We start from the raw sequence: 25683 nt of genomic DNA on the forward strand, positions 1-25683 counted from the left end.
TCCTTTACCACCAGTTGGTTATCGGTGATGACTGTATGACGAATTATTAGAGCGAACTGTTCTCTATTAAATCCGACAGCGAGCGCAATGTTTGTGAAGCAGCGTAATGTTTCTGTATAAAAGTATTTGTTTGTTGCATGTGGTTGTAGTAAGCTGTAGCCCTGTGCCCACCCAGACAACCTACTAAAGTTGCCGCAAGGTGGATCACTGTCGCCCCGTTGTGGCCAGTGTGGAACTGCTGCAATCATGGAGGTCGTGGGTCTCCGGAGAACTCCAAATCGGCTCAGCCTGGACGATATGCCGTGCGAAATCCTCATAAACATATGTTCCTACCTGGACTACCAAGACCTGCTCCGGTACGAATGTTCGCATTATCCCCTGGCGACCCTCGCGGCTTCCAGCGAAAGCAAAACGTCCACGAGGCGTCTGCTACTGTCCCCCCCACTGCCCGCCGAACTGACTTTCAATGTTTTTCGTTGTTCTTAACGCTTCTAATTTATTTTGATTGGTAATTTCGTTTCGGGGCCTCAATAAGCAATCGTTTGTTAACAACGCCTCAGCGGGGGGCGTTTGGTGTACTCGTGCGTGATGGTCCCGCAGTGGTTGTAATTTTATGGCTGCAACAAAGTGTCGACACATCGACATGTTTTCGCAGACGTCTGCAGGCATTGCTGTTTATTTTATTTTAAATTGGTTTTGGCGTTTAGGCGGTATTAGTTGCTTAACAACAATGTTGGTGAGGTTCGTGCAGCTACGCTCATGCACTTATTTCCCTGCGAATTCGTGTTGTCTTTATGGCGGCAATTCGGATGTGTGCGAACACCCCTACGGTGTTGGTAAACACGCGACAAGGCGCCTCTATCACGTTTCGGACTTGTACGCGTTCTCTCAGAGTCTCGATACCAGAAATTCTCACTGCAAGCGACCAGCCTGTGCTACATCTAAACGAAGATGTGTTGTGACCGCGGTAATTGCTATGACTTTGCGAACTTCGTAAAAATGAACGCGTTGGAACAGCAGGAATCTTGAAGCTAGTGTCGCTGGTGAAACTAGCCTCGCAATTGCTTACTAAGTGATCATGCGTTCAGTACCGTCCGGCCACAATTCTGCGATTGCCGCACGTGCCTTAATATAAATAATTAAAAAGTTAATGAATGAACATTGATTAGTTAATGACCTTAGTGGCCCCATAGCGTAAGCTCTTGTGACCGCCGCTGCCGTGAACCTTGGATGGCCTTAATCGTGGTTTCGTCTCTTTTTCATTGTCAATAATTGGAGCCACTTGTCGAAACACCGGGTCAATGAGACCAAATGCGACTGGCCTCATGAATATGGCGCTAGTTTGATGGATAATAAAAGGTGACACGTAGTCAGGCGTTGAAGATAGTTGAGGAATTGGCCAGTAATGGGCACACACCTAGGAGCAGATGTCGAAGAGCTAAATAATAAAATCAAGTAAATGAAAGAAACTGCTTAATCGAATGCGCTCTTCCATTCCAGTAAGAAGCCTATAAGCCAACAATATGTGTTCAGGCTTGATGTAGGAATGGTCTTTTTCTTTTTTTTTTTTTTTATCAGGCAGAACAGAGGTGCACTTAGTCGCACTACTTTGACGGTCAGACCGCTGGGTTTATGTAAGCCCGTTTGCTGGTACTTGCATTTGGAGCACATATAAGCTTTGGATATATAGGTCCGTTCGATTCGCCTGCACCACTGTGAACCAGTTCACGGAGGTTCACGAGGAGTTCAGAAATTGTGCAGTTCGGTTACTGTGGTGCAGGCACAGCGCAACACTCAAAACGAATGTCAAGGTGCAGGCGTTATGTTATGTCCGACTAATATGCACGGAGTGCGTAAGTTTGAGAGGTCCTGAACTACAGGCATGATCGTTTTCTGGCGCGTAAATACACACTACACTTGCGTAGATACATCAGACGTGCATAAGCAGGGTTTTAACGGCGATCGTGCCCATGTTCTGTGTCGTCTGCTGCGCTTCTGCCGCACACCTGTACGCCTGCACCAAGGCGGCACCGACACTGGAGTGGGTGCAGCAAAACCATGAACCAGCCCTGCACCTTTCCTGCACCTTTTGAAACGAACGGCGTGGTTCAGCCGACGTCATTGCTGCACCGCTGAAACGAATGGCAGGGTGCAGCACCCCGTGAACTGGTTCAGGCGGTGCAGGCGAATCGAACGTACCTTATATCCACAAATACATCTGGCAAGGAAACATCAAACCCTGGTGAACAGGCAAAAAAAAAGGGTTTGTTTTTAAAACTACAGACCGTTTTACCTGTTTACAAAATGCAAACTCTAAAAGAGGGTCTCCTACAAAAATTACTGGAACAAACTCTGCTTTTGGTGTCTAAATATAGGTACGACACTTCAGCCAGCATGGATTTGGCTAAACTTTGTCCTTCTGGCTTCAAGCGACTTTGTAGCCGCCACGGTAACGCAGTGGCTATGGCGTTCCGCTGCTTGGCAAGTGGTTGCGGCTTCGACCTCCGGCCACAGGGGTCGCATTTCAATGAGGACAGAATGCAAAAAATGCTCATGTACATGTCGAAGATTATTATAATAGAGTAACTGCGCTTGGGAGGGGATGAACAGAAGAGAACGGATGGGAAGCGCTTCGTTCATTTCTTTTTGTTCAACCTTTCCCGTGCACTGTTGCTCTATTTAGCTTCGACACATACCAACTGGCTCAAGTTGACAGTCTTTTGCAGTTTCTGTTCACATTTAAGATTAATCTGGAGCACTCCACCGCGGCGTCCCTCACAGCTCGGGACATTTTTCAGGACGTCAAACCCTTGCGATTTTATTTTTGTGATGGCTTTGTCACTTTGCAAAGGGTCAGTCATGGTGAACTAATTATTGCATTATAAATACAGTGATTTGCTGTTATGTTGTGCGTTGCGGAGACCTATTGATTTCGTGCATTTAGAAAAATACGGACGTTTTGGGAATTTAGAAAGGCACAGCCTAATAAAATGATGCCACAAGAACGTCCAAAGTCACAAGCATGGATATTAGACAAATCCACATAATACCCAGCCAGTGTGTACGCAGCTGGCTATTGCTAGTGAGAAGGCAGGGACCTGCATATGCAACAACAGTCCACTGGAATTCCGTGTCAGCATTGAAATAGAAAGGTTAACTGAAAAGACAAAGAAAATATCGACGGAAGATGCTGAAATGTGAAGAAATGACCTTAACGTACGCTAGACGCAAATACAGTTGTGTGAATGCAAATGAGAAAGATGTGTACAGTCCTTGCGTCTGAAAAAAATATATACATGAGTCATTGTGTTCGTAAGAAAAAGGCAAATGTTAAAAAAGGTTCAGCACATCATGAAGTTGTTTATTGAAGAAGAGAGAAATCAAGTTCAGAGAAGCTCTTGTTAGTATAGATGGCTATTCGCTATGCAAGTTATGCAGTTTCTGTAGGATTGTGCTGGAAGTTTTCTCCTTTTTTTTTCTTCTTTTTTTACACTCGGTACATGTTTTCTGGCTTGGAAAGGAAGCAGCAGCTGTGAACTCAGAGTTTATATCCATGTCGTGAACATTTACGTTTGTGCAGCCTTCGTATTTTAAGCCAGTGCACCTTTCTTTTTCCACTTCTTTCATTTCTGTCTATTTAATTTCCTGTTGCTGGCCAGTTTTACACGCTGTCTGCGCTCTTTTGTAGCTTCCAAATGCGCTAGTAGTGCCACAAAGGAATCAGTTACGGCTTAGCTGAGTGAAATACCTACGCTTGCAACACGCAGACAAGCTAAAAGTGCTCTTTTTTTTATGTTAACTGCTATGTACTCAAAGCTTGTCTACTTGTTTGGCTTACTGGATAATGAGAATGCTTGATCGCGATATAAACAGTTATATTACTACTTGGTTATGCACAGTGCAAATTAAAGCATGCCACCTGCAGTATTTTTTTCTCTCTCTCTTCTTCTTTTTGAAAGATGTTACCAGCACAAAATTGAATGAGATGCAGAGAGTTTCACACACCAAAAACATTGGACTACAACTGGTATTTACTTGACCCTGGACTCTCCAAGGCAGAAACCGTGCCCAACACAATTCTTACTGTTATACGCATGCCACTTATAGTTTTGACACGTTCACTGCGGCGTGGGTCACAACAGTTATTTGCACTGTGCTGCTTAATAGGCATTAGAAATTAGAATCCGCCTAGTAGTAATATTGACACTAGACCAGCCTCTAAATATCTGCCTCCAAACTTGTGGCAAAGTATGTTCTTTCCACATGTGATTTTCTTAGGAAATGTTCATTATCCTCTGTGGAACAAAATTTCGTGGATTGTTCACGTATATTATTACGCAATTTAAGGATTAGTATAATTGAAATTGATGCTAATGGCTATGTACCACCTGGAAGGTTATGCCTTGACCACCAACTGACTTCATTTTTTCAATAGCAACGTGTTCAATGATGTAATTTCTTAAAGGTTGATTAGTGCTACCTCTTTTTCCAATTTCGCATTTTGATTTGTTGTGCATACGGTGTCAGCCTCTTCAAGAGGCAGAATGCCACTCTCTACCAGCCATAAGCAGTATCCTTTTCATGTGTTCGAAAAAAATAAGGTATCTAACAGCGAAACTAAAGTAGCCTAGTTCGCTTTAGTCGTACCTCTTCATTTTCCTTCTCTAACTCTAATTTTCTCTGGGTGCTTATCAACTCCCTTTCTAATTTGTAAGTGTGCTTTTCCACGCTGCACCTGTGACCAGCCATTGACGACACGGGTTGCTGCTCAAACGAAGACGAATCACTAACTTGCTAAACTGGCATCACAAGTTTTCTGAAAGTGCTCGCATGCAAAACACAGTGGACGAAATTGATTTCAAACCAAGGGAAGCAAGAAGTAATTGAATGACATTGATTCAGATGATAGCAAGGAGCGAGTGTGTGTGTGGCTTAAGAGCTGATGATATAATTATGCAAATTAGTTGTGATTAGTGTAAAAGCTTAGAATGACACAATCACTTCATCGTCGATCTTAGTTTCCCTGTTGAATTGTACTCGAGGAAGCATTTTGATCGCTTTTTTTTCGGCCCTCTAGTTTTTCTGGGTGTCGGCCTATGCTGTGCTTACTTGAGTAAGTACAGTAGCACTTTGCCGAGAAATTAAAAAAAGAAAGGTGTGATATTGTCTCTGTTAACAAGATGCTTTGCTTTCAGAGGCCTATATTGACTGCGATATCTCGCTGCTGATAACAGAAATGCGGAAGCCTGTGCTGTCTCTTAGTTTGTGAGCGACACATAACGAAAGGGTGCTATCGCTGTGGAAGCAGTTCAGTCGTGCCAGCTGCCACTGATAACTCTTGATACCGTTCACTTTTATGGGGATCCAGTTCAAACCATATCTGGAGAAGTGTGGCGTTATCTTTGTGCAAAAGGAGCTTCTAGGTTCTAGACACGCTGCTGCTGTCTACCATAGTTGATTAAGGCACTTGAGCTGCTGCATCGAATCAGTTTCGGCATTACAAGATAACAGCTTTTATCAGTGAGACTGCAAAGATAGCAAACTAGCATTTACTGTAAAAAAAAAAAAAAAGAAATCTGTATAAGGGCAGAAAGCGACACATTAGCGCTAGCTTTCAACAATTTATTTTAATGAATGCTTAAATCACAGATATAAATATGCGAGGCATGATGAAACTAACACGGAAAGTTTTAAAAAATGTATAGTTTGAAAAGTATACACCATTGTAAGATGTGATTTTTTACAGAAATTCAAAGAAAAAAAAAGTGCCTTTTTGGTACACGGAAATGGTACCTTTCTGTAATGCAGCTGCCTTCCAGGCTGGCGATCTGATGAGATTATTACTTTTATAGTATCATGCTAAAAGTGTTTCCACACAACCTGTGTAGCTATATTTTATGTGCTTTGACAGGCGAAATGAATGAGAAGGGGGCCCGATTTTTTTAATCATGGCCATATGAAGCCAACAGATAATGCAGCCATGGAAAGCATCGGGGAATTTATCTGCATCATTTAGCTAGTGTGTAGCAAAGATAAGGTTAAGGGGAAATGAAAGTGGATCAAAAGATAACTTGTCGCCAGTGAGGGCCGAACCCAGAACCTACGCATTACGCGTGCGTTGCACTACCAATTGTGCTACGGTGGCGGCTGTTGCCACATCTATAATCTTGGGTACTTGTATATGGGTACAAGATCTGTAACCAAGGAAGTGTTAGCCAGCGCCAGTCAGTGCCTTGGTGGACGGATGTGGAACATCCTTTTTTGACCAATAGCAGAATGCCACTTATTCATTCAAATAATAATAATACTGTCACAAAGAAACACAATCGAGGTTTCGCATTGCTCATGTGTCTACATTTTCTCGTGACTGGGAAATGTGGTGTCGTTAAAAAATTTGCTAAAATGTTTAAGTGTACTTATGTGTGAAGGACTTCACACTGGTTGTGTTGAACTTGTTCTTATTGCTGCATTTGACGATGAAAATTAACACGTTCACTTTTTTGTCGGATTAACGAGTTAGGCAACTATGGCAGAAGTCCTAATTTGCATGACCGACGAAAAAAAGATAGGAGAGACTAAGCGTGATGATGCTAGACTGTGGTAACGCTCAAACAAAATGCATTTAAGAAGCTGAGGTCCATGGGTGCAGACGTGCACAAAGTGACAGAGAATACGCATGAGATACAGGTATATGAGCGATAATGTAATAATTTCTTCAGGCATGACTAAATCAAACCAGTATTCAGGCATGATTAAACATAATTGAACTGTATTGAGCAAGAAGACAATGAAACTCGGGGGAAATTTTCAGTTTTTTATATTGAACATATTAGCCAGGAAATTCTACTAAGCAGGAATGTATCGACGAGGTTCCACTGTGTGCATGCACTTAACTGCTACGAAGTGTCCCGTCATGCAACTATTGTGGTTCGTTACATAAATAAACAGATGCAGTAAATTTTTTTGGCAGGCTCTCACATTCTAACTGGACTTATGTTGTAACTTCCTTCTCTTTGTTTTAAGTTTTTTAAAAATTTCTGACGACCGCATTTGCAGGTGCAGCCGCCTGAGCCGTCGGCTTCGGGATGTCTGCGCCCACGACCCCCACTGGCGTGGTCTCTGCTGGAAGTACTGGCTGGAGACAGAGTAAGACCACTGTGGTTATTAAGAAGCTGTACAACTGAAATTTCACACAGTGATTATGTCACGTGATAGTGATGGGTACTGGTTGACAGGAAGGCAGGCCAACATCTTTTTTGAAAAAGGAAATCGTTTATTGGGTGACCTTGTACGGTGCAAAAGAAACTACAACTTGGCAGCAATGGTGGCAGTATTTGAAGCATAATCAGCTATCTCTCTATATATGGCGTCACTGGAAGTTCCAGAGACAAGAATTGTCCTCGCCTCATTTTGAGAATGTACTACTACAGCGTTTGCAGCTGGTATGCAATCTGATTAGACAGGCCCCCATCTCCATAGTTAAAGCACTCGTGACATAATACAGATGATGTAATTTGATACAACGAGCTTACTTGATGATTGCTATCACCAGCGAAAAGTCAAACAGAATGTTGGCCCTGTCTTTATTGTCACTTTCTCACTTCGTGTGTCTTGCAGCGTGTTTCTCCTATGAACCATGCAATCTCCCATACTGCATGCTCGTGCATCTCATGCCGCATTTACATTACTGTCAGGCTAATACCAATATATTATGATGCAGTCTATATTTAACAACACACTTATATTCACATGCTTTCTCGCTTACATTGTATGACCAAGGTGTACAAGAGCAGCCCGAGTGCAACATGCAGTTACACTAGGACCTCATTTTAAATGCGTAAGCATGTCTATAGTTACCCAACAAGAAAACTGTCTGGGCGTCCTTCCGTCCTTCGCGTAAGATGATCACTTTCAAGTTCGCCAGCTGTGGAAGAAGACGACTGCGAAAGTGCGAGCAGTGGCACGAGCGCATCTCTGTGACCACATGACGTGTGCAATCAGGCACGCACTAGGCACACCTTTAGTAAGCGAGAACTGTGGAGTAGCCGTGGCTTCGGATCGGAACGTCGTCAGCGCATCTGGCGCTGCCACCTGCAGTAGTTTGCCTACCTCATCAGTTCACGTTGCGCTGCCTTCCGCAGCACTTCGCGTCGCCGTAGCGCTGTCGCATTTACTGTAAAGGCGCCAAGACAACTGCAGCCGCTGAGCAGTGCTAGGATTACCAGCAGTGTTGGGGGAGAGCACTCAACACCACGTTGTTACTACGAAACACTTACGCATCATTCAGATAACTCCCTGAGGAGATTCTACATAACTTTTTTTATATAACTTAGTAAGATCATTGATTGGGCTAGTTGCCTCCGCATGATTCAAAATGTAACAGTGAGGTTTGGGACAAAGATTCATTTTGAATCTCGTTATAGGATAAAGGAGGAGGCAGATTGGAAATTACTTGATTGCCATCCTCACAGCCAACACTCTAAAGTGCCGCACTGAGTGATCACCGAGAATGTAAGGACAGAACAGGATCCTTTTAATCCCTTTGGGGTGGATTTCACATGGGGGCAGTCTGGCCAGCTTCGTAGTCCAAGCAGTCACATGATCACTCTATACAGGTGCCACCGGGCAACATCGCATTCACATAGCCGGAGCATGTTAGCGGAAACCACGTGCATGCTCTCAACTCCGACGCTCACATGCGTTGCCAAAACACCAGATGCGTGAACTTTCTGCTCTGCGCCTCACTCATGGTGCTAGTTCATACAGGCCCTGCAATCCGACTATCGCAGTTGTGTTTCTTGCCAACAAAGTCAAAACTCGCCTTTGCGATCACAAACGCAATTCTGTGCCAGACAGCTAGACGAGCAAGCAAGACAAATTCAGCCCATGTTGACAGACTTGACGGTGGTTGAGCGTGACAGACGACCGCAAAATTTGGATGGCAATTTCCATCCAACCTGCTAGCGGAGAAAGCTGGACTTGGCGAGGGCAGCAAGTTGTGATGGCGCGCTCAAATTGTGATGTGATATCTGCTGCGAAAATTCCTGTTCCTGTTCATTGTGTGTAATGCACTTAAACCAGATGTGTGCAGCAGTTTGTCCTTGCCTCTATTATGGCGCATTCATACCAAGATACTTCTTATTGGCGACGAGCGGAGCCACGGGATAGTCGTCAACAAAACAGGCGCATTCACACCCAATTTCTCAATTCGCGCGACGAAATGCCCATTGCCATTCGGCAACTCTCACGAAATGCACTGAAACTCGCCAGGTCACATCTCGTATGTTTGTTCTCAATTCATGGTTGGTGCAGGACTGTTTTGTATGTGTCTACCCAGTAAAAAAAAAATACACTGCACGCACCACAAACGCAGACATTGTATTAGGTGGGCAAATATGGTGACAAGCTTCCATAAAAAAAAGCACCAATTGCACTTGCACTAACATCTCGTTTGGTTCCGTGTGGCTTTAGCATCACATACACTCGCACTGTATAGCTACAAAGACAGTATGTGAGCTAGCAGCACCGTGTTCATTGTGCTGACAGCTGTAAACAGCACATACATGACTGTACTGGCAGTCTTGATCAACATGTGTTGTCTCGTCTATACACTACGTGTGCAAGACATTCGCACTCTCCAGTTGCATTGCACCACACCTACATGTGCACAGCACTGGATAAGCCACATTCTTATTCGTACAGCAATGACTTTTGCTATGGGCTGCGATTATTACGGTAATGTTCTCCAGCACAATAGTACACAGAAAAATAAAGGGCTACATTCGCACGGTGAAAGCCTGATTTGGCTCGTACTAACACAGGAAACACAGACGCACGCTTGATCCACAGCTATTTTACTGCACACAACGTCCTTATGCTGCACAGTACACTTGTCCTGCAGACTTCTCTTCACACGAACCACGGCATAAGTTCACAAAACACACGCAAATATACTTGCAAACGATGACACGTCTGGCCATGCCTGCGCCATTTGCAAGATGGCTAACCAGATGTTTACAACCGCGAGCAGCTCCTGCCCCTGTCCCCTCCTTTCCCTCAAAATCGTGCCGTCTGATTGGCTTGCAACAAGCAGTCATTTTTTCCGGCAACGAGGCATCGGGTCTCAGACCTGATTGGTACGACGAGGGCCATTTTTGGTTTCGCGACGTAGGTTTTTCAGTCGCCGACCGGACATGTTCCAGGTGTGAATGGCGCATTAGGTTTTGATGTCCCAGCGTGTACTGCAAGCCATAATGCCCTGAGCTGTTTCGTGTTCCATTCCATAGGCCCAGCTTGGTAGTGCGCAACACTCAGCCAAGGCACAGAGCATGTCCTGTGCAGGGCGCATCAAAGTCAACGTCAGTTGCATAGTGCGGTGGTAGAGCATGGGAGTTCTTAATTGCCATATCAGGCAAGTTACAAGTGGCATCACAAGCTAGTCTAGCTAAATTGGCATGTAATTGGTCAATTAATCATCGTTCAGAACTTGGAAAGGGGTCATTTGTTAACTAATGGTCAATATTCATGACGTTGAAATGAGAATTAAAATTAATGGGGTGAACTTGAAGGGAATTCCTTCATTGCATCCATTAGTTCTTTATAAGGCTCGACTGTACAGCAATAAAGTTTTAGTTTTTTTTTTCTTTTTTGCTAACTGTGATTGTGTGCTGCACTATACTTCCTTGCTTGGCAAAGTAGATTGGGAAGGGGATCCAGACATGGATGTTTGTTTGCCGGCATGCCCCTAATGCTTGAATGCCACTGCTGCCGCTGCAGGTTACCAGAGGGCGCCACGTGGCGATCGCACTTCCAAGAGCTGTACCACGACCTACGGCGGTACGTGCACTGCTACGCAGCCATGAAGGCCGCCTGGCAGAAGATCAAAACCTTCATGCAGCAGTACTGTCCGGTCATCGCACAATCCATCAAGGGTAACGGTGTGCACCTGACTGTTTATTTGCTTGAAATGTCCATTGCGGCACATTTTTATTCTCACTCCTTCACCCTGTGACTCCTTCACCTTAGTGGCTGTGGTGTTCTGCTACTGGGCACGAAGTCAAGGGTTGGACTCCCGTCCACGACGGCTTCATTTCAATGGGGGCGAAATGCAGACACTTCTGTACTTAAAGACTTAGATGCGTGTTGCAAAACCTGAAATGGTCAGCTTGAGATTTATTTTGAAGCCCTTACTAGGGCATTCCCCATCGCCACTTTGCAGTTTTGGGACGTTAGGTCTTGCAGTTTAATTTCTTTCTTAATTGACACGGCAGCCAGCAGACCCCCCCAGCACTGTTCGCCAATCACAGTGCTCAGACTTTTTAAACATGCAGCCAGTGGGGAGTTCTTCCAACGTAATGTGTTTAAAGAGCTCTTTGCGATGCTGTATCACTTGTGTCGAGCAGCCCTGAGAAAATAAGTGTCTGCCATTTTATGCCCAGTCGGGACAACGGAGGAGCAGCTCGACGCAGCCGAGCGCAAGCTGGGCGTGCGCTTTCCGGACGACCTGCGGTGCTGCTACCGGATCCATAATGGGCAGCGACTAGCTTCACCAGGGTGAGTCGTCTTGTCCTTCCACTAAAATTCTGGAGACTCTGGTGACTTCTTCGTTACTTGATCACTGCAGTTAAGTCGCAGTTATGAGCCCCCGATTTGGAGACTCGCACGTCATCTTGAGATGAACCCTTCCCTGTAGCCCTTGAGAACTTTTGAGAGAACTCCGGTGTGTCTCCCAGAAAATCTTGGGCAGTAATACCAAAGGGCTTACCCACAATCCGAAGAAGCAGGCAGTTTGCTTGTGGCAGTGGACATATACTTACCATATTTACTTGATTCTAACCTGCCTTTGAAGGTGACACACACCTGATTTTCATGACCAGAAATGAAAAATGCAACAGCCTTGACTGTTCACTTACCAGATTTTTTTAATTGTAAGAAGCTGATGACAATTTGTTCTTGTTTCAAAAAAAAAAAAACCTTTCTTGCGTCTGAGAAACAGTGGCATGCACATCACTCACTTCTCGCTAGTGGATGGCCTCCTTATCACTATAGATAGATAGATACTAGATAAACTTCATTCGAAAATAATCAGAGTTTTGTGTTGCCCCACAGGGGCATCGCTAATGGTCGGGGCCCCTAGTCCAGGGCTCCGCTGGCTCTTGCCATCTTCTCTGCTCTGGATCAGCTTGAGCTGGTCATCGAGGGCCGAGCTGGACAGCAGTGCCTCCCATTGCTCTTTTGTGGTGTTCTTGTCGTGGTGTTCTATGTTGTGTAGCGCACATTGCCACGTGATGTGGTATAGAGTTGGTGGGGCCCCGCACCGTGGTCATTCGTCCCTGTAGGCTGTGGGGTGTATTTCAACAGCCCATACAATCTCATCATCGGTGCTGGCGATAGAATTTGAGATACGTGTTTCTGAAATGTCTTGCATAATATTTAATGAATTTGCAAAGTGGGCACAGTGTTGCAGCTCTCTCATAGCTGCAGCCAATGCATGGGTTTGGATGATGGTATTATTGGGCACTAGCAACTAGTATATACTTGTCACTACTGCAGTTTTGGTTTCATACTCTCTTCTAATGCCCGCGCCATTTTTAGTTAATTTTTCCCGAACGAGAGAGTGCATTAGAATCAAGTAAATACGGTATCACCATAAAGTTAGTATTATTTCTCTTGAGTGTCCCTTTCACTGCTTGAGCACTGTGTTCATTGAGCCCAGTATCTTAAGTGTGCATCACCTTGGCCACTTTGGGAGTGGATTAGGGATTTGGGACTTAGATTACGGAACTCAATCCCTTAGTATGCGTCTAATAGGGCACCTTGGGAAACCATTCCCCAAATGCCCAAATCAGTGCCATGCCCTTTCCACCATATTTTTTTTTCTTCACCGACTTTTTGAAGAGTGTGGAGAACAACCACACTTCTTACAGCGGGATACGATCTGAGCAGGAGCCCTGAAACACTTTTTGCACCTAGTAAGAAGGCATTGCCGATCTGTTGTAGAGGCTGCTGTGAACATGTGAGCCAAATATTACTGCACTGCATGCAGCAGGGAATTTACAATGTGCTGTCGAAGAAAAATCACTTTTTCTCGCTTCCGCAATGTCGTCATGCTGCGTCATGAAAAGCACCTGGCCCACCAATACTACTGGCTGATTTCAGGATTCTCAGTAATACATAATTGCCAATTTTGAGTTAAATACATGAACAATATATATATATATATATCTCTACGATCTCAAAAAGACAGGAAAATAATTTCATCTTTGCACTGTGTGTGGTTGAGTCTGCTGCGCATGGCCTCTGAGATGGCATCGACGGGCTGTATAGCATACGTAGTCCACCGCGGCCGCCATCGGGTACCGTGACAAGCCTTTTAGAGATGAAAGGAGAGAGAAAGCCGGGTATCGGTGCAATAACTCCACTTATAGTTGAAGGATTGGTAAAAAATTTTTTGGGCTTAAGATTTGCGAGACCACGTCCTTTAATAGTGAGGCCATTCTATGATTAGTTAGAAGAGTGTTTCAGGGCCTGAAACACTCAGGGCCACACTCGGGGCCACAAACAAGCACCGGTGTGCCTCAATTTCCAACCCTCTGGATGCTTCTTTTGTGATTCGCATATTTTCATGCAAAAAGCACAAGTTGTTCAGCCTTTTTACAATGCCAGCAGTACAGAAAATTTGCTTGCAGACTTTCGCTCAGTGATGTGGTTCAGTCTTCTAGAAATTACACAGCGATCGAGGCTAAGGTCGTGTCTTGCGTTTGCTAGTCACGCTGCGCACAGCCCTCTTCGATGTGTGTCACGCGTTGTTGCAATGTCGCGACGCTCAAATAATACATATTTGAAATGAGTGCTAAACACAATGGCCACACAAAGAAGAGGATTCGGGACAAGCACTGTGGAGCACCTGAAATTCATTGGGAGCGAAACACAAAAAGAAAACACGACCTGCACACATATGTCATTATGTGATTTCATGGAATACATCAGCACGAAACTATGACTAACAATCTACAGTGAGATAGGCAGTACAGGTATAGTACAATCATCATGCTGCCTTTGAATATGAAGAGCTTTTACAAGTTCACACACTTTTTTATTTTTGTGCTTGGTGATGATTTTAATGTGATTACAGTATTGTTGCTTTTGCACTGATTTTAAATATGCATCTTTTTCAACTGACCCAACGGCATTGACTGCATGACAATGGCAGTTTAGGCTATGTTGGATAAATTCGACTCGCTAATTTCTGCCTAAACACGAGCTCAACCCTTTTCATCCGCTAAGCGTACAGACGAACTTGGTAAGCACACCAAGTTCGTCTGCACGTAGTTGTAGTTGTTAGCTAGTAACAACGCAACTGTAGTTGTTAGCTAGTTGGCCGTAGACTACTTCTGTGGCCTTCAGTCTAGCCTGTGTGTGTTCTCAGACCCTGTCACCAATGAGCCATTCGTGTGAACATACCACCATAGTAAAATCGGTTCGTGTGTGACTGTGGCAATTGGATAGATCCATGGGAGCGAGGGGTCCAAAATCTACACTGGCCCCGTCAAGATTTGAACTTCGGACTCGCAGAGTGCCAGTCAAAGGTTTTGCTTCTCAGCCACTCCACTGATGCTACAGCAGAGAGGGGGCCCTTCAAAAGGAGATTCGTTACATGAATTGCTAATTTTCGTTCCAATTGATAACCACGTGAGACAGTGCAAGACTTGCTGCACGTGATAATGCAGTAACTATTGAATCACTGCATCGCATTATCAGCAAAACTGCAACTTCTTTAGCCTGCCACTCCCTGTAACAGAAGTGACATTTAGGCGATGTGGTGTAGCTTCATCTTAAGTAGCAGCGTAAGACAAGCACGGACAAGAACGAAAGAGGCAACGTCTTTCGTTCTTGTCCATGTTTGTTTTGCGCTCTTACTTGAGACGTTCCTACTCCCTGGCTGATGTTGCAGACGGCTACTCCTGCGTTGCTGATCGAGGTTCCCATTGCAGGTTGATGGGCAGCATGAGCATTCCGACGCACTACCGCTCGGAATCCCTTTTGGACCTGGAGACGGCCATTGCGGGATTCCAGGTCAGTGGATTCCAGGTCTCGATATGTGCAAAGTGGGCATGGAAGCTGTATGTGAAACCACCCATGAAAGGACATGTTTTTTGCAGCAGACATTCTTTGCCCAAAGCGAACAGGTGTGTAGAGAGAAGTAATGGGAACAATATTAACTAGCGGAATCTTTGAATTTTTATTCAAGGAGGCCGGATCTAGTTTATTTCTTGCATTGTCATCCGGATGGTGTGCCTAGTGTTTACGCAATCCTCTGAAAAATAAAAACACAAATAATGGCACGTTTGAAAGGCAGGCTAGTTCGTTGAATAGTTGCTCCTAAGGATAAAAAGAATGAAGCAAATGTAGGACACGAAGTACTGTGAAAAGACTGGACAAATGGTGACCCACAACTAATTTTTTTGCTTGAAAGAAAGTGGTACATATGTGCACGCATGAACAGAAAAAACAAGGGCTCAAGTGGAAGTATGCATGCAGTGCATTCAGAATGGCGCACAGGCATGAGCGTGCAGTTAAGCTTTAATCAAGTTTTAACAGGATCAACTCCTGTTATCTTCATTTCTGTAAGATTCAGTTTCCTAGATATACTTTTCTGTTTGTAGACTGCTCCTGGCTTTCTTGTGTGTGACACCCTTTGTGTCTGTTCACGCATGAACATTTTGTAGAGGTTTTTTCTTGAGTTTTCTGCTTGCATATGTGTGTAAGTAGTGGCTCTGCACTAAACATTTTTGTTGTCCTTGTCTTGTCCCCCCCCCCCCCCCCCTTTTTTTTTTCCTTTGTGTGTGTTGTGTGTGTGTGTTCCATGTTTGGCACCTGGTGCCTTTCAAAGCAGTACTGACAGGACATATTCAACCCATCCTTCTTTTGGGGGGAGGGGGGGGGGGGGTAATTGAAACTTCGAGCCTTGTAAATTCTAGACAAAATTCTGGCATGTATCAGAGCACCCCAGATAACTTATTGTAACATGTGTTTCTACAAGCCACTTTTGCTTTCTGCACTCAAGGGGGTGGATGGATCATGATACACTGGCTTGCTTCGTTTGTGCGGCTGCTTCGGCAGCCAAAAGAAATGTGCGCAGTACTCTCGTTTTGTCAGTAATGTCATCACAGCTAGCCTTACTGCTACATGATAACAAATTTCGCTCTTAGTCATGACATCAAGACACAGTTGAACCTCATTATAACGAAGTCGGATCTGACACGGAAATACCTTCGTTGAATTCGATATTCCTTTAGGCATATATTCGCTACACACTAATATTGGCAAGGAACATTTTATATTTGCTGCGTTATATCCATGTTCGTTATAACGTGGTTTGACTGTAATGTCGATTACGCCAAGTCCAGTGTTCCACAACCAACTTTAGTATCGTTTTAAAATACTACCCTAAAATTGTTTGCGAGCTTTCGTGCTGGCTGTGTCTGATCCATCTAAGTGTGAGAAGCATGTGCTAAAGTTTCTACAAATTCAGGAAATATCTCTAAATGCTCCTTTAATTTAATTATCTTCAAAATGAACACTGGGTCTTCTGGTCTCCCTCTCTCTTTCCACACGAGCGCAGAGCAGGGATGGCCTACAGGGCTGCATGCCGCTGACCTTCTGCCTGCACTCGGGCCTGACCCAGTTCATTGCGCTACACGACACGGACGGCCATGCACCAGGGTGCGTCTTCTACCCATCGCAAGACCTCACCCAGGGCGTGCGGGGGCACCCGCTCGACGCCTTCATCACTGGTGAGTGTGACTTTTCTTCTTCTTCTTTTTAACAATGGAGGCTCGTGACCTCAACTCGAAACAGCCTACTGTGTACGCGATCTTGTAGCAATTCCTTCCCCTCTGTTTTATGCCACTCTCGTCATCCACCTTTAATGGCTGGCTGATCCCATTGATAATGTGGGCATAGAGTCACTCTGACTATTAAGAACGAAAAGTGCAAGAAGTAATAGCAGCATCAAAAAGGCATTGTTGCAAAATCACGACCCTAGACATTAGACAGTTTTAGTTTAACGTTAGCGTAATAGCGGGGTTAAGGGAAATAGCGTTACCGTTCCGCAAACGAACTTTGCAGAAAGAGAGTTTTAGTATAGCGTGATAGCGTAGCTTACTTGAGGGACGCTATTCCATTATGCTTTGAATTTCGCATACATAGGGCACCTAAGTATATGTGTGTGTGCGTCCGGAAAGTGCGAGAGGCAGCGCAATGGAAGCCAGGAGTGCGTTGTATTTTTACTTGCCATGTCCGCCGATCTGCAGCGAAACAGACAAGCAGTACAAGCTGTTTACCATAGCCTCCGAAATGTTCCAATCTCAGAGGCCATATACCGTCGTCGCGCCTATCTCCCAACTTTACCGACAGGTGGCGCTCGCATCTCGGAGAAAATTTCTCTCGTTAGGCTTAGGCGCATTCGAAACGAGAAGCGATCTCGAAAATTCCTCAAGATTAGCTATAACACTCTCTCGTCGAAGCGGCATGAGACTAAGCAAAAGCCATTTACGCAGTCATTTGCTACGAACGAAGTGAATTCTACAAAAACAACACCAAATTCAGTTTGAAGCGGGCGACCGGGACCGCCGCCATGTTTTACGTACACTACGTAAACACGCTAACATGGTAACGTTAACTCTGAGAAATAGCGTGCGCACGGTAAACGGTATGGGTTGTTTAGCGTTCTGCGCATGCGCATTTCGATCCCGCTATTCCGGTACGCCCGCTATTCTGGTAACCACGCTTAACTAAAACTGTCTATTGTCGATAACTGAAATCAACCAAGAGCACCCTGAGGCATGTGAGCCTTTTTAATGAGCATCAGCAGCCTGTATTATTTGCATTGCGGGATGAAGGCCTCTTGCAGGGATTTCTGATTACCCCGGTCCTTCGTCACCCGAATCCGTCCTGTCCCTTTGAATTCCTTTATCACACCAACTGATTATGTGGGTAATGTGGCTGTTTGGGCTTGTTGGTACAACATATTGTTACGCTAAAGCTACAGCAAGGACAGAAGAAGAGGAGAACGAAGTGCACTTGCCTTGGTAGCGGCTCGGTGTCGGCGCGGCCCCTTTTCATCAATTCATCTGCTAAATAAACGCACCCCATCGTAACAGTTTTGGTGGACGGTGCTGGGTAAAACAACGGCGTCCCCGAACAACGACGACGAACCGCCCACAGAAGCGCAATCCGTGGAGCTTCGCTGAAGTCGCTGAATTGCCGGTCTGCCACCAGAGATGGCTTCCGACGGCGACAACCCGCCGCCTTCTTCCAGCTCCCAACGGCAGCCCTACATAGAACCACGAACCTTCGCCGGAAAAGCCGGGGAAGACGTGGATGGATGGCTCAGCTTTTACCAACGCGCAAGTCGGTTTAATGGCTGGAATGCCACCGCCCAGCTTAACAACGTTGCCTTCTTCCTCGAGGGAACCGCGTCAGTGTGGTTTGAAAACCACGAAGAAAGCATGACGACGTGGGAACGGTTCGTAGATGAAATCAAGAAGTGCTTCGGAGATCCCGCAGCTAAAAAGAAGCGTGCAGAACAAACCCTAATGCAGCGAGCCCAAGTTCCCGGCGAAACATGCACGACGTACATCGAGGAAGTGCTGAAATTGTGCAAGGCCCTGGACCCTCAGATGACAGAAGAGGACAAAGTTGGTCATCTTCTAAAAGGGATCGCTGAGGACGTGTACCAGTTCCTCATCGGAAAAGATAGTCTGGACTCCGTCAGTGACGTCATTCGGCACTGCCGCACGTTTGAAGCCTTGAGAGCTCGGCGTAGAGCTTGACCGACGTGAGGCGGCTTCCCTCTCGACTCCGCGGGTTCGAGAGCCCTTTCCTCACTGCGACTTCGGTGAGACGTCCATCACCGCCGTCTCCGCAGATGCCTACAACTTCGCCCCTCGTTCAAGAGCGTCAAACCCTACTATGAACGCGCATTCCAGTTCTCAGTTCCACGGCGGTTACTCACCCAGAGCACCTGCAGTTTCTCAAGAGTGGGATGGCTGTGCCAGTGATCCAGCGAATGACAATTTCAGTGCGTCCCGTGAGCGTCCCATCTGCTTCCAATGCGGTATTCGCGGACACGTCGCCAGATTTTGTCCTCATCGCCGTCGCACGTCACCACCGTCGTATGAGCGACCGCGCACTTTTTATCGGCGCAGCAATCGGCACAGTGACGGGACACGCTGGCCTTCTGACTCCGATGGCAGGACAAACCACCAGGCGAATTACCGTAGTGACTCACCAGCTTCTGTGCGAAGCTTGACGCCACCGCCTTCACGCCAGCGCAGGTCTCCATCTCCGCGGCGACGTCTGAAGTCACCGCCGCTGGGAAACTAGGCGGCGCGACCAATGGAGGTGAGGTCGCCAGTCATCATCAGCTACACGCCCCTATGCCTCCGCCCGTCACCATGTGTCATAACAAGATTCGTGTTTTAGTGGACAATGTTGCTACGTTGGCCTTAGTGGACACAGGAGCGAGTGTCTCCGTTATCAGCCGGGATTTCAAAACCCAACTAGGCCGTAAAGTGATGTTTCTCTGGGATAACGCTAATGCATTTCGTGCTGTGAGTGGAGAGCTGCTCCTACCTATTGGAGTGTGCACCGCGAATGTTTACTTCTCCGATAACGTGTATCAAGCCGAATTCGCAGTGCTTGCTAAATCCACTCACGACGTAATTCTTGGCCTCGACTTCCTACAACAGTGCGGTGCCACTGTTGACTGCGGTACCGGCGAGCTTTTCCTCTCTCCTCTTGCTGACCAACCTGCTACATGTTCACGCACTCTCGCCTCATTGAAGATACTGTCTTACCGGCACGTTCCTTATCCAGAGTACGAGTTGCTGCTTGCGGTGTCGACGCCGATACATTTGAAGCAATTGTTGAGCCTGTGCCTTCGATGGTTGTGAAGAAAAGTGTGCTCGTACCTCGATGCGTCCTCTCTGTGGTCTGCGGAACAACTACATTGTGGGTGTCAAATTTAACCTCCCAGTCAGTTGTGCTACCCAGGGGTATGCGACTTGCCTCTTTTGAAGTGGATACCAGCATCCGCATAGGCGCTTTATCTGATGACACGTCACACGAACCCCGAGAGCACGGGGCTGGCCCCGTTGTCCCTGAAGACTCGTTGCCTTTTCTAAAAATGATAAACAAGTGCACTTCGTTCTCCTCTTCTTCTGTCCTTGCCGTAGCTTTAGCGTAACACTCCTCCCGTCTCAGACGAAGCCCGCTGGGCGAGTAACTGTTACGTCCACTCGGAGTCACGTGGATGACAGCGTTTCAGGCGAGCGACGTGAACAAGCTGCGTCTTCTTAGACCGGTAGCCATTGGACACGAGACGAGCAATAGAGTAGGTTACATCACTTAGGCGATCGGTGATGACGAAAGGCCCGGTGTAACGAGCCAGAAACTTTTGGCACAGGCCGCGCTTGCGAAGTGGTGTCCAAAGCCATACAATGTCCCCTTTGTCGTATGACACATTCTTATGATGTGCATCGTAGCGGATCTTGGAGTGGTCCTGGGATGCCAACGTACGGAGCTGAGCTATGCGGCGTGCTTCCTCAGCGCGGCAGAGAGTCTGGGCAATAGAAGAGTCCGTATGAAGAGTAAAAGGTAAAATGGTGTCAAGGAAGCTGCGGGGTGATCTAACATAAAGAAGATAGAAAGGGCTGTAGCCTGTAGTTTCATGCTTTGCAGTGTTGTAGGCCTATGTCATAAAAGGCAAGATGTCATCCCAATTTTTGTGCCTGGAATCCACGTACATCGAAAGCATGTTGGTCAAAGTTCTGTTAGTGCGCTCGACGAGACCATTTGTCTGTGGGTGATACGGGGTCGCGTGGCGAAACTGGCAAGCACAGAGACGCAACAGCTCTTCGACTACGTCGGCCACGAACTGCCCACCGCGATCGCTCACAATAACACGAGGGGGTCCATGACGGAGTATAACAGAGGACAGGAGGAAGCTCAAAACATCAAGAGCAGTGGCCGTTGGCATCGCTGCAGTTTCAGCATAACGCGTCAGATGGTCGACGCAGACTATAATCCAACGGTTGTCGTTTGTTGAGCGCGGGAATGGGCCGAGAAGATCCACTCCAACCATTTCGAAAGGAGATGATGGTGGCGCTACAGGGTGAAGGAGTCCGACCGCAGCAGTATTAGGGCGCTTGAATTGCTGGCACTTGTTACAGCTGGCCACATACTTTTCTATATCCCGTCGCATACTGGTCCAGTAGAATCTGCCCTGAATGCGGTGGTACGTTCTGGTGAAACCCAGGTGCCCAGCGGTCGAGTCGTCATGCATAGCACGGAGCACGTGGGTTCTCAATTTTTTAGGGACCACTAAGAGGAGGCGGGCACCATCAGCCGCATAATTCTTCCTGTAGAGCAGGCCATCTTGGATGACAAAGCCATTGTTACCTGTTGGCTGAGCAGCTGAGGCGAAGAGGGCATCCAGGCTGCAGTCGTCACGCTGCTCTTCCCGGAAGGTGGCCAGGTTGGGAAAAAGAATGTCGTCGATGGCAGCCAGAAACTCATCGAAATTGTCGGCGTCACATTCACTTGTTTGTAAAGGGAGCCTCGAAAGACAATCGGCGGCCGCATGATGTCGGCCACTCTTGTAACGGACTGCAAAGTCAAATTCCTGTAACCGTAGCGCCCACCGAGCAAGGCGGCCAGACGGGTCGCGGAGACCAACTAACCAACATAGTGAATGGTGGTCAGTAACGATCATGAAGCGGCGCCTGTAGAGATATGGCCGGAACTTCTGGACTGCAAAGACGACGGCGAGACACTCTTGCTCAGTGACGGTGTAATTTTGTTCGGCCTTGCTCAACGAACGGCTGGCGTATGCAATGGCATGCTCGGCGTCACCAAAGCGCTGCACGAGGACGGCGCCGAGGCCGATTCCACTCGCGTCGGTGTGCAATTCTGTTGTGGCAGAGGGGTCAAAATGACGAAGTATGGGTCCGGAAGAGAGCAGGAACTTCAGTTGACGAAACGAGGAATCGCAATCTGCTGTCCAGATGAAAGGGTTATCCTTGCGCAGCAATGAATTCAGGGGGTAGGCAGTATCGGCAAAGTTGGGCACAAAACGTCGAAAGTACGAGCAAAGACCCAAGAAGCTCCTAAGCTCGCGCTGTGACTGCGGTTGTTTAAAGCCGCTAACTGCAGCGACCTTCTGTGGATCTGGTCGCACCCCGTGCTTGTCCACTAGATGACCAAGTACTAGCGCCTCTCGTTGGTCAAAGTGACATTTCTTTGAATTCAGTGTAACGGCAGCTTGTTCAAGGCATGTAAAAACAATGTCCAGTCGATCGTTGTGCTCTGCAAAAGTGCGGCCAAAAATGACGACGTCATCAAGATAACACAAACAAATCTCCCATTTCAGGCCGCGCAGTACCGTGTCCATAAACCTTTCAAATGTTGCAGGCGCGTTGCACAAACCAAACGGCATGACGTTGAATTCAAACAAGCCGTCTGGGGTCACAAAAGCGGTTTTCTCTTTGTCAGCTGAATGCATGGGTATCTGCCAGTATCCTGATCGGAGGTCCACAGATGAAAAGTAGGACGCGGAATGAAGGCAATTGACAACGTCATCGATCCGGGGAAGTGGATACACATCCTTCTTCGTCACAGAATTGAGACGCCGGTAGTCGACACAAAACCTCCAGGACCCATCTTTCTTTTTCACGAGGATGACCGGCGCAGCCCATGGGCTAGAGGATCCTTGGATAATGCCCTTAACTAGCATGTCGTCGACCTGTTCAGCGATGATCTTTCGCTCTGACGCGGACACGCGGTAAGGCTTCTGCCTTATGGGATGCGCGGAACCCGTGTCGATCCTGTGGCTCGTTTCTGGCTCGTTACACCGGGCCTTTCGTCATCACCGATCGCCTAAGTGATGTAACCTACTCTATTGCTCGTCTCGTGTCCAATGGCTACCGGTCTAAGAAGACGCAGCTTGTTCACGTCGCTCGCCTGAAACGCTGTCATCCACGTGACTCTGAGTGGACGTAACAGTTACTCGCCCAGCGGGCTTCGTCTGAGACGGGAGGAGTGTTACGCTAAAGCTACGGCAAGGACAGAAGAAGAGGAGAACGAAGTGCACTTGCCTTGGTAGCGGCTGGTGTCGGCGCGGCGCCTTTTCATCAATTCATCTGTTAAATAAACGCACCCCATCGTAACAATATTGGTGAGTTGCAGTGCAGATATAGACGACAGAAAAGACGAGACAACTAATGCACTAACTTCCAACAAAAAGCTTTATTTTCGGCGACCCGTGTTTATAGCCGTCACTCATCGCATAGCACATTATCTGACCATTTCCAACCTTTTCATCCCCCTCTAGTTCTTGAAAAAAATGCCTTTATGTCCAAAACCACTTTAGTGTATTTTCGAAAGTCCTTAGAAGCGTGTGACCTTATGCACAAACTCTAAGCTAGTGTTACTACAGTTAAACCTGCTTATGACGAACCTCCATATAACAAATTCTTGGATATAACGAAGTTTTTCTATTCCCCGCCGTTACTCCATAGAAGCACATGTATTCGAGACCTCTACGTAACGAAGTGGCAGCGGGAGACCCCCTCGAAATAACAAATTTTACCCGCCGACAACCTAGAGATTTCGCCCCAAATTTTGTCATTCTTGCGCGAGCAGCAACCGGAAGCACCTTCTCCGCCGCGACGGAATGCGAAGCGAGCGCACGTGTGCGTGCATGCGAGCGTGTGCGAGGCAGGCCTGCATCCCGCGACCCGGCGATCTTGCCACCATGGGCGTGACCTTTCCCCCTCCCTTCATTCAAGCCTGATCCTGCGCTTCCTCCCTGCTTTTATTTCTTGTGCATGCAAAATTTAGACGCGGTCGTCGGCTCCCCTCGCACGTTTTCACTCGCACACACAGCAAACAGCGTGCGGCGACTGCATTATCGCCCTTGGACTTTATACGAAACATCTATGAGCCAAAACCAATTTTAGGGCCACAATGCGTCATAGACACCATCATTAGATAGCAAATACATATCTTAAGGGCCATACTTTTGCTGGCGGAAGCCGAAAATACGTCATAGTTGTCGCCCCCGGCACTTTGGGCGGCCAATGCCATCGTCAAGCCACCAAGCCAAGCGACATAAAAAATCAAAATGGCCGCTCGGGCCGGTGTGGGGTGGCAGTTTGCAACGTATGATGCGGGAACAGTCCCACAGTTGCCACGCAACAGCGGGGTTACCATTGCATTGGGTTCTATGGGAGCTGTGCCGGGACCAGCCGAAAACGACGTAACAGCCGGGAAAACGCAGCACCTGGGAACGTAACAGCAGGGTTCTACTGTAACACTATACGACGCTACGACGCAATCGTGACGAAGTCTAGCGGCTCATTTTCTGTTAACTTTCACATGTATGAGGAATTCTATTGCGCATTTGGTTTTCTACCATGCTTAGATGCAGTAATTGCCTCCTTTGTCACGTCCATTTATATAGTCTGCGGCAGTAATGAACGGAAAAAGTAACGACTTCACAGAACTACCAATGGTCACGGTTCGGTGTGGATCTTTTCTAGTGACGTGTTGAAGGAAACTAGCTATTTCCTTCACAACGAAATGTGGCCCTTTGCCAAAAACGAGTTGAATAGAACGGGCTCTGGCTCTTTTTTCACGATGAAATCTCGCACTTCTTTGCCAGTAACAAGTCGAAAAGAACTGGCTCCAGTTCAATAAATGTGAAATGTAGGCTTTCTTTGCCAAAAACAAGATAAATGAACATCACTGATTCTTTCACGATGAAATGCGGTGCTTTTTTATTAGGAATGAGTTGACAAAAGCTGGCACCAGTTCATTCAATACGAAATGTAGCTCTTTGCCAGTAACGACTTCACAGAACTACAAATGGTTCATTCACGATTAAGTGTGGATCTTTTATAGTGGCATGTTGAAGGAAACTAGCCGATGTCGGCATTGGCGCCAACTCATCCTCGCCGATGGCGTCAAAGCACAGTGTTGTGATCGTAAATTGCGCTACATCTGCAGAGCCACCTGGTGGCGTGCGGTTGACCCGCCTATCCGCCTCGTGCGCTGGCATGGTGGCGCTACCGCTCTGCTGCACCCAGCGCCAAATGTACACCTAGCGGATGCTTCTTTGCCAAAGTTCCCAAGGTGTCAATGAGATCTCAGTTAAGCCGTTGCCACGCCCAGCCCACCTGTCACCGTTATAGCAAAACAAGTTTGCCTGATGTTTCCCTGTAAGGTAGAGAGTTTCTCGTACATGGCTGTCTGTCTGCTGCCCTGCTTTGCATAGAGCTGTCTCTTTTCTCAAGCCCTTGTGACTGCGGTGAATGTCCGATTTTTCAGACTCTCCAGGGACCGCGAAAACGTCCGAAAAAAAAAAATCACCACGGCCACGTTCCAGATAGCCTTAAAGCCCTGCAAGTACAATTATTAGGCGTATGGGAGCTTGTACTGTGACAGGAGATGGTGGGGTGCGCGCGTGTATAATTAAGGAACACATTTTATGTCCCGTGACAGTGGCCCCTTTGTACTCTTGGTATGCTTACATTGCATATGCTTGACCATGCAACACAGCGGTATTGTGGCAAAGCTGACTTTTGGGAACCAGCATTATGTAACGTTTGAACGCTTGCA

The 25683-nt window shown here is 46.8% G+C and overlaps 1 protein-coding gene across 2 annotated transcripts in view; it reads left to right on the top strand.

The window, feature by feature from the left end:
- The first annotated feature begins 201 nt into the window (after positions 1-201).
- LOC119464468 (F-box only protein 3) overlaps positions 202-25683 on the top strand; it is a 36567-nt gene continuing 11085 nt past the window's right edge. Inside the window, exons 1-6 of one of the 2 annotated variants that reach the window (XM_049656409.1) lie at positions 202-356; positions 7057-7146; positions 10777-10937; positions 11439-11553; positions 14994-15075; positions 16625-16796. In XM_049656409.1, the coding sequence (XP_049512366.1) occupies positions 247-356; positions 7057-7146; positions 10777-10937; positions 11439-11553; positions 14994-15075; positions 16625-16796 (730 nt within the window). In that variant the 5' untranslated portion in view covers positions 202-246. The remainder of the gene's footprint in view (positions 357-7056; positions 7147-10776; positions 10938-11438; positions 11554-14993; positions 15076-16624; positions 16797-25683) is intronic. The other variant, XM_049656410.1, reaches the window with a different exon arrangement.

The sequence above is a fragment of the Dermacentor silvarum genome, chromosome 9, assembly GCF_013339745.2.
Source record: "Dermacentor silvarum isolate Dsil-2018 chromosome 9, BIME_Dsil_1.4, whole genome shotgun sequence".
Taxonomy (NCBI): Eukaryota; Metazoa; Arthropoda; class Arachnida; order Ixodida; family Ixodidae; genus Dermacentor; species Dermacentor silvarum.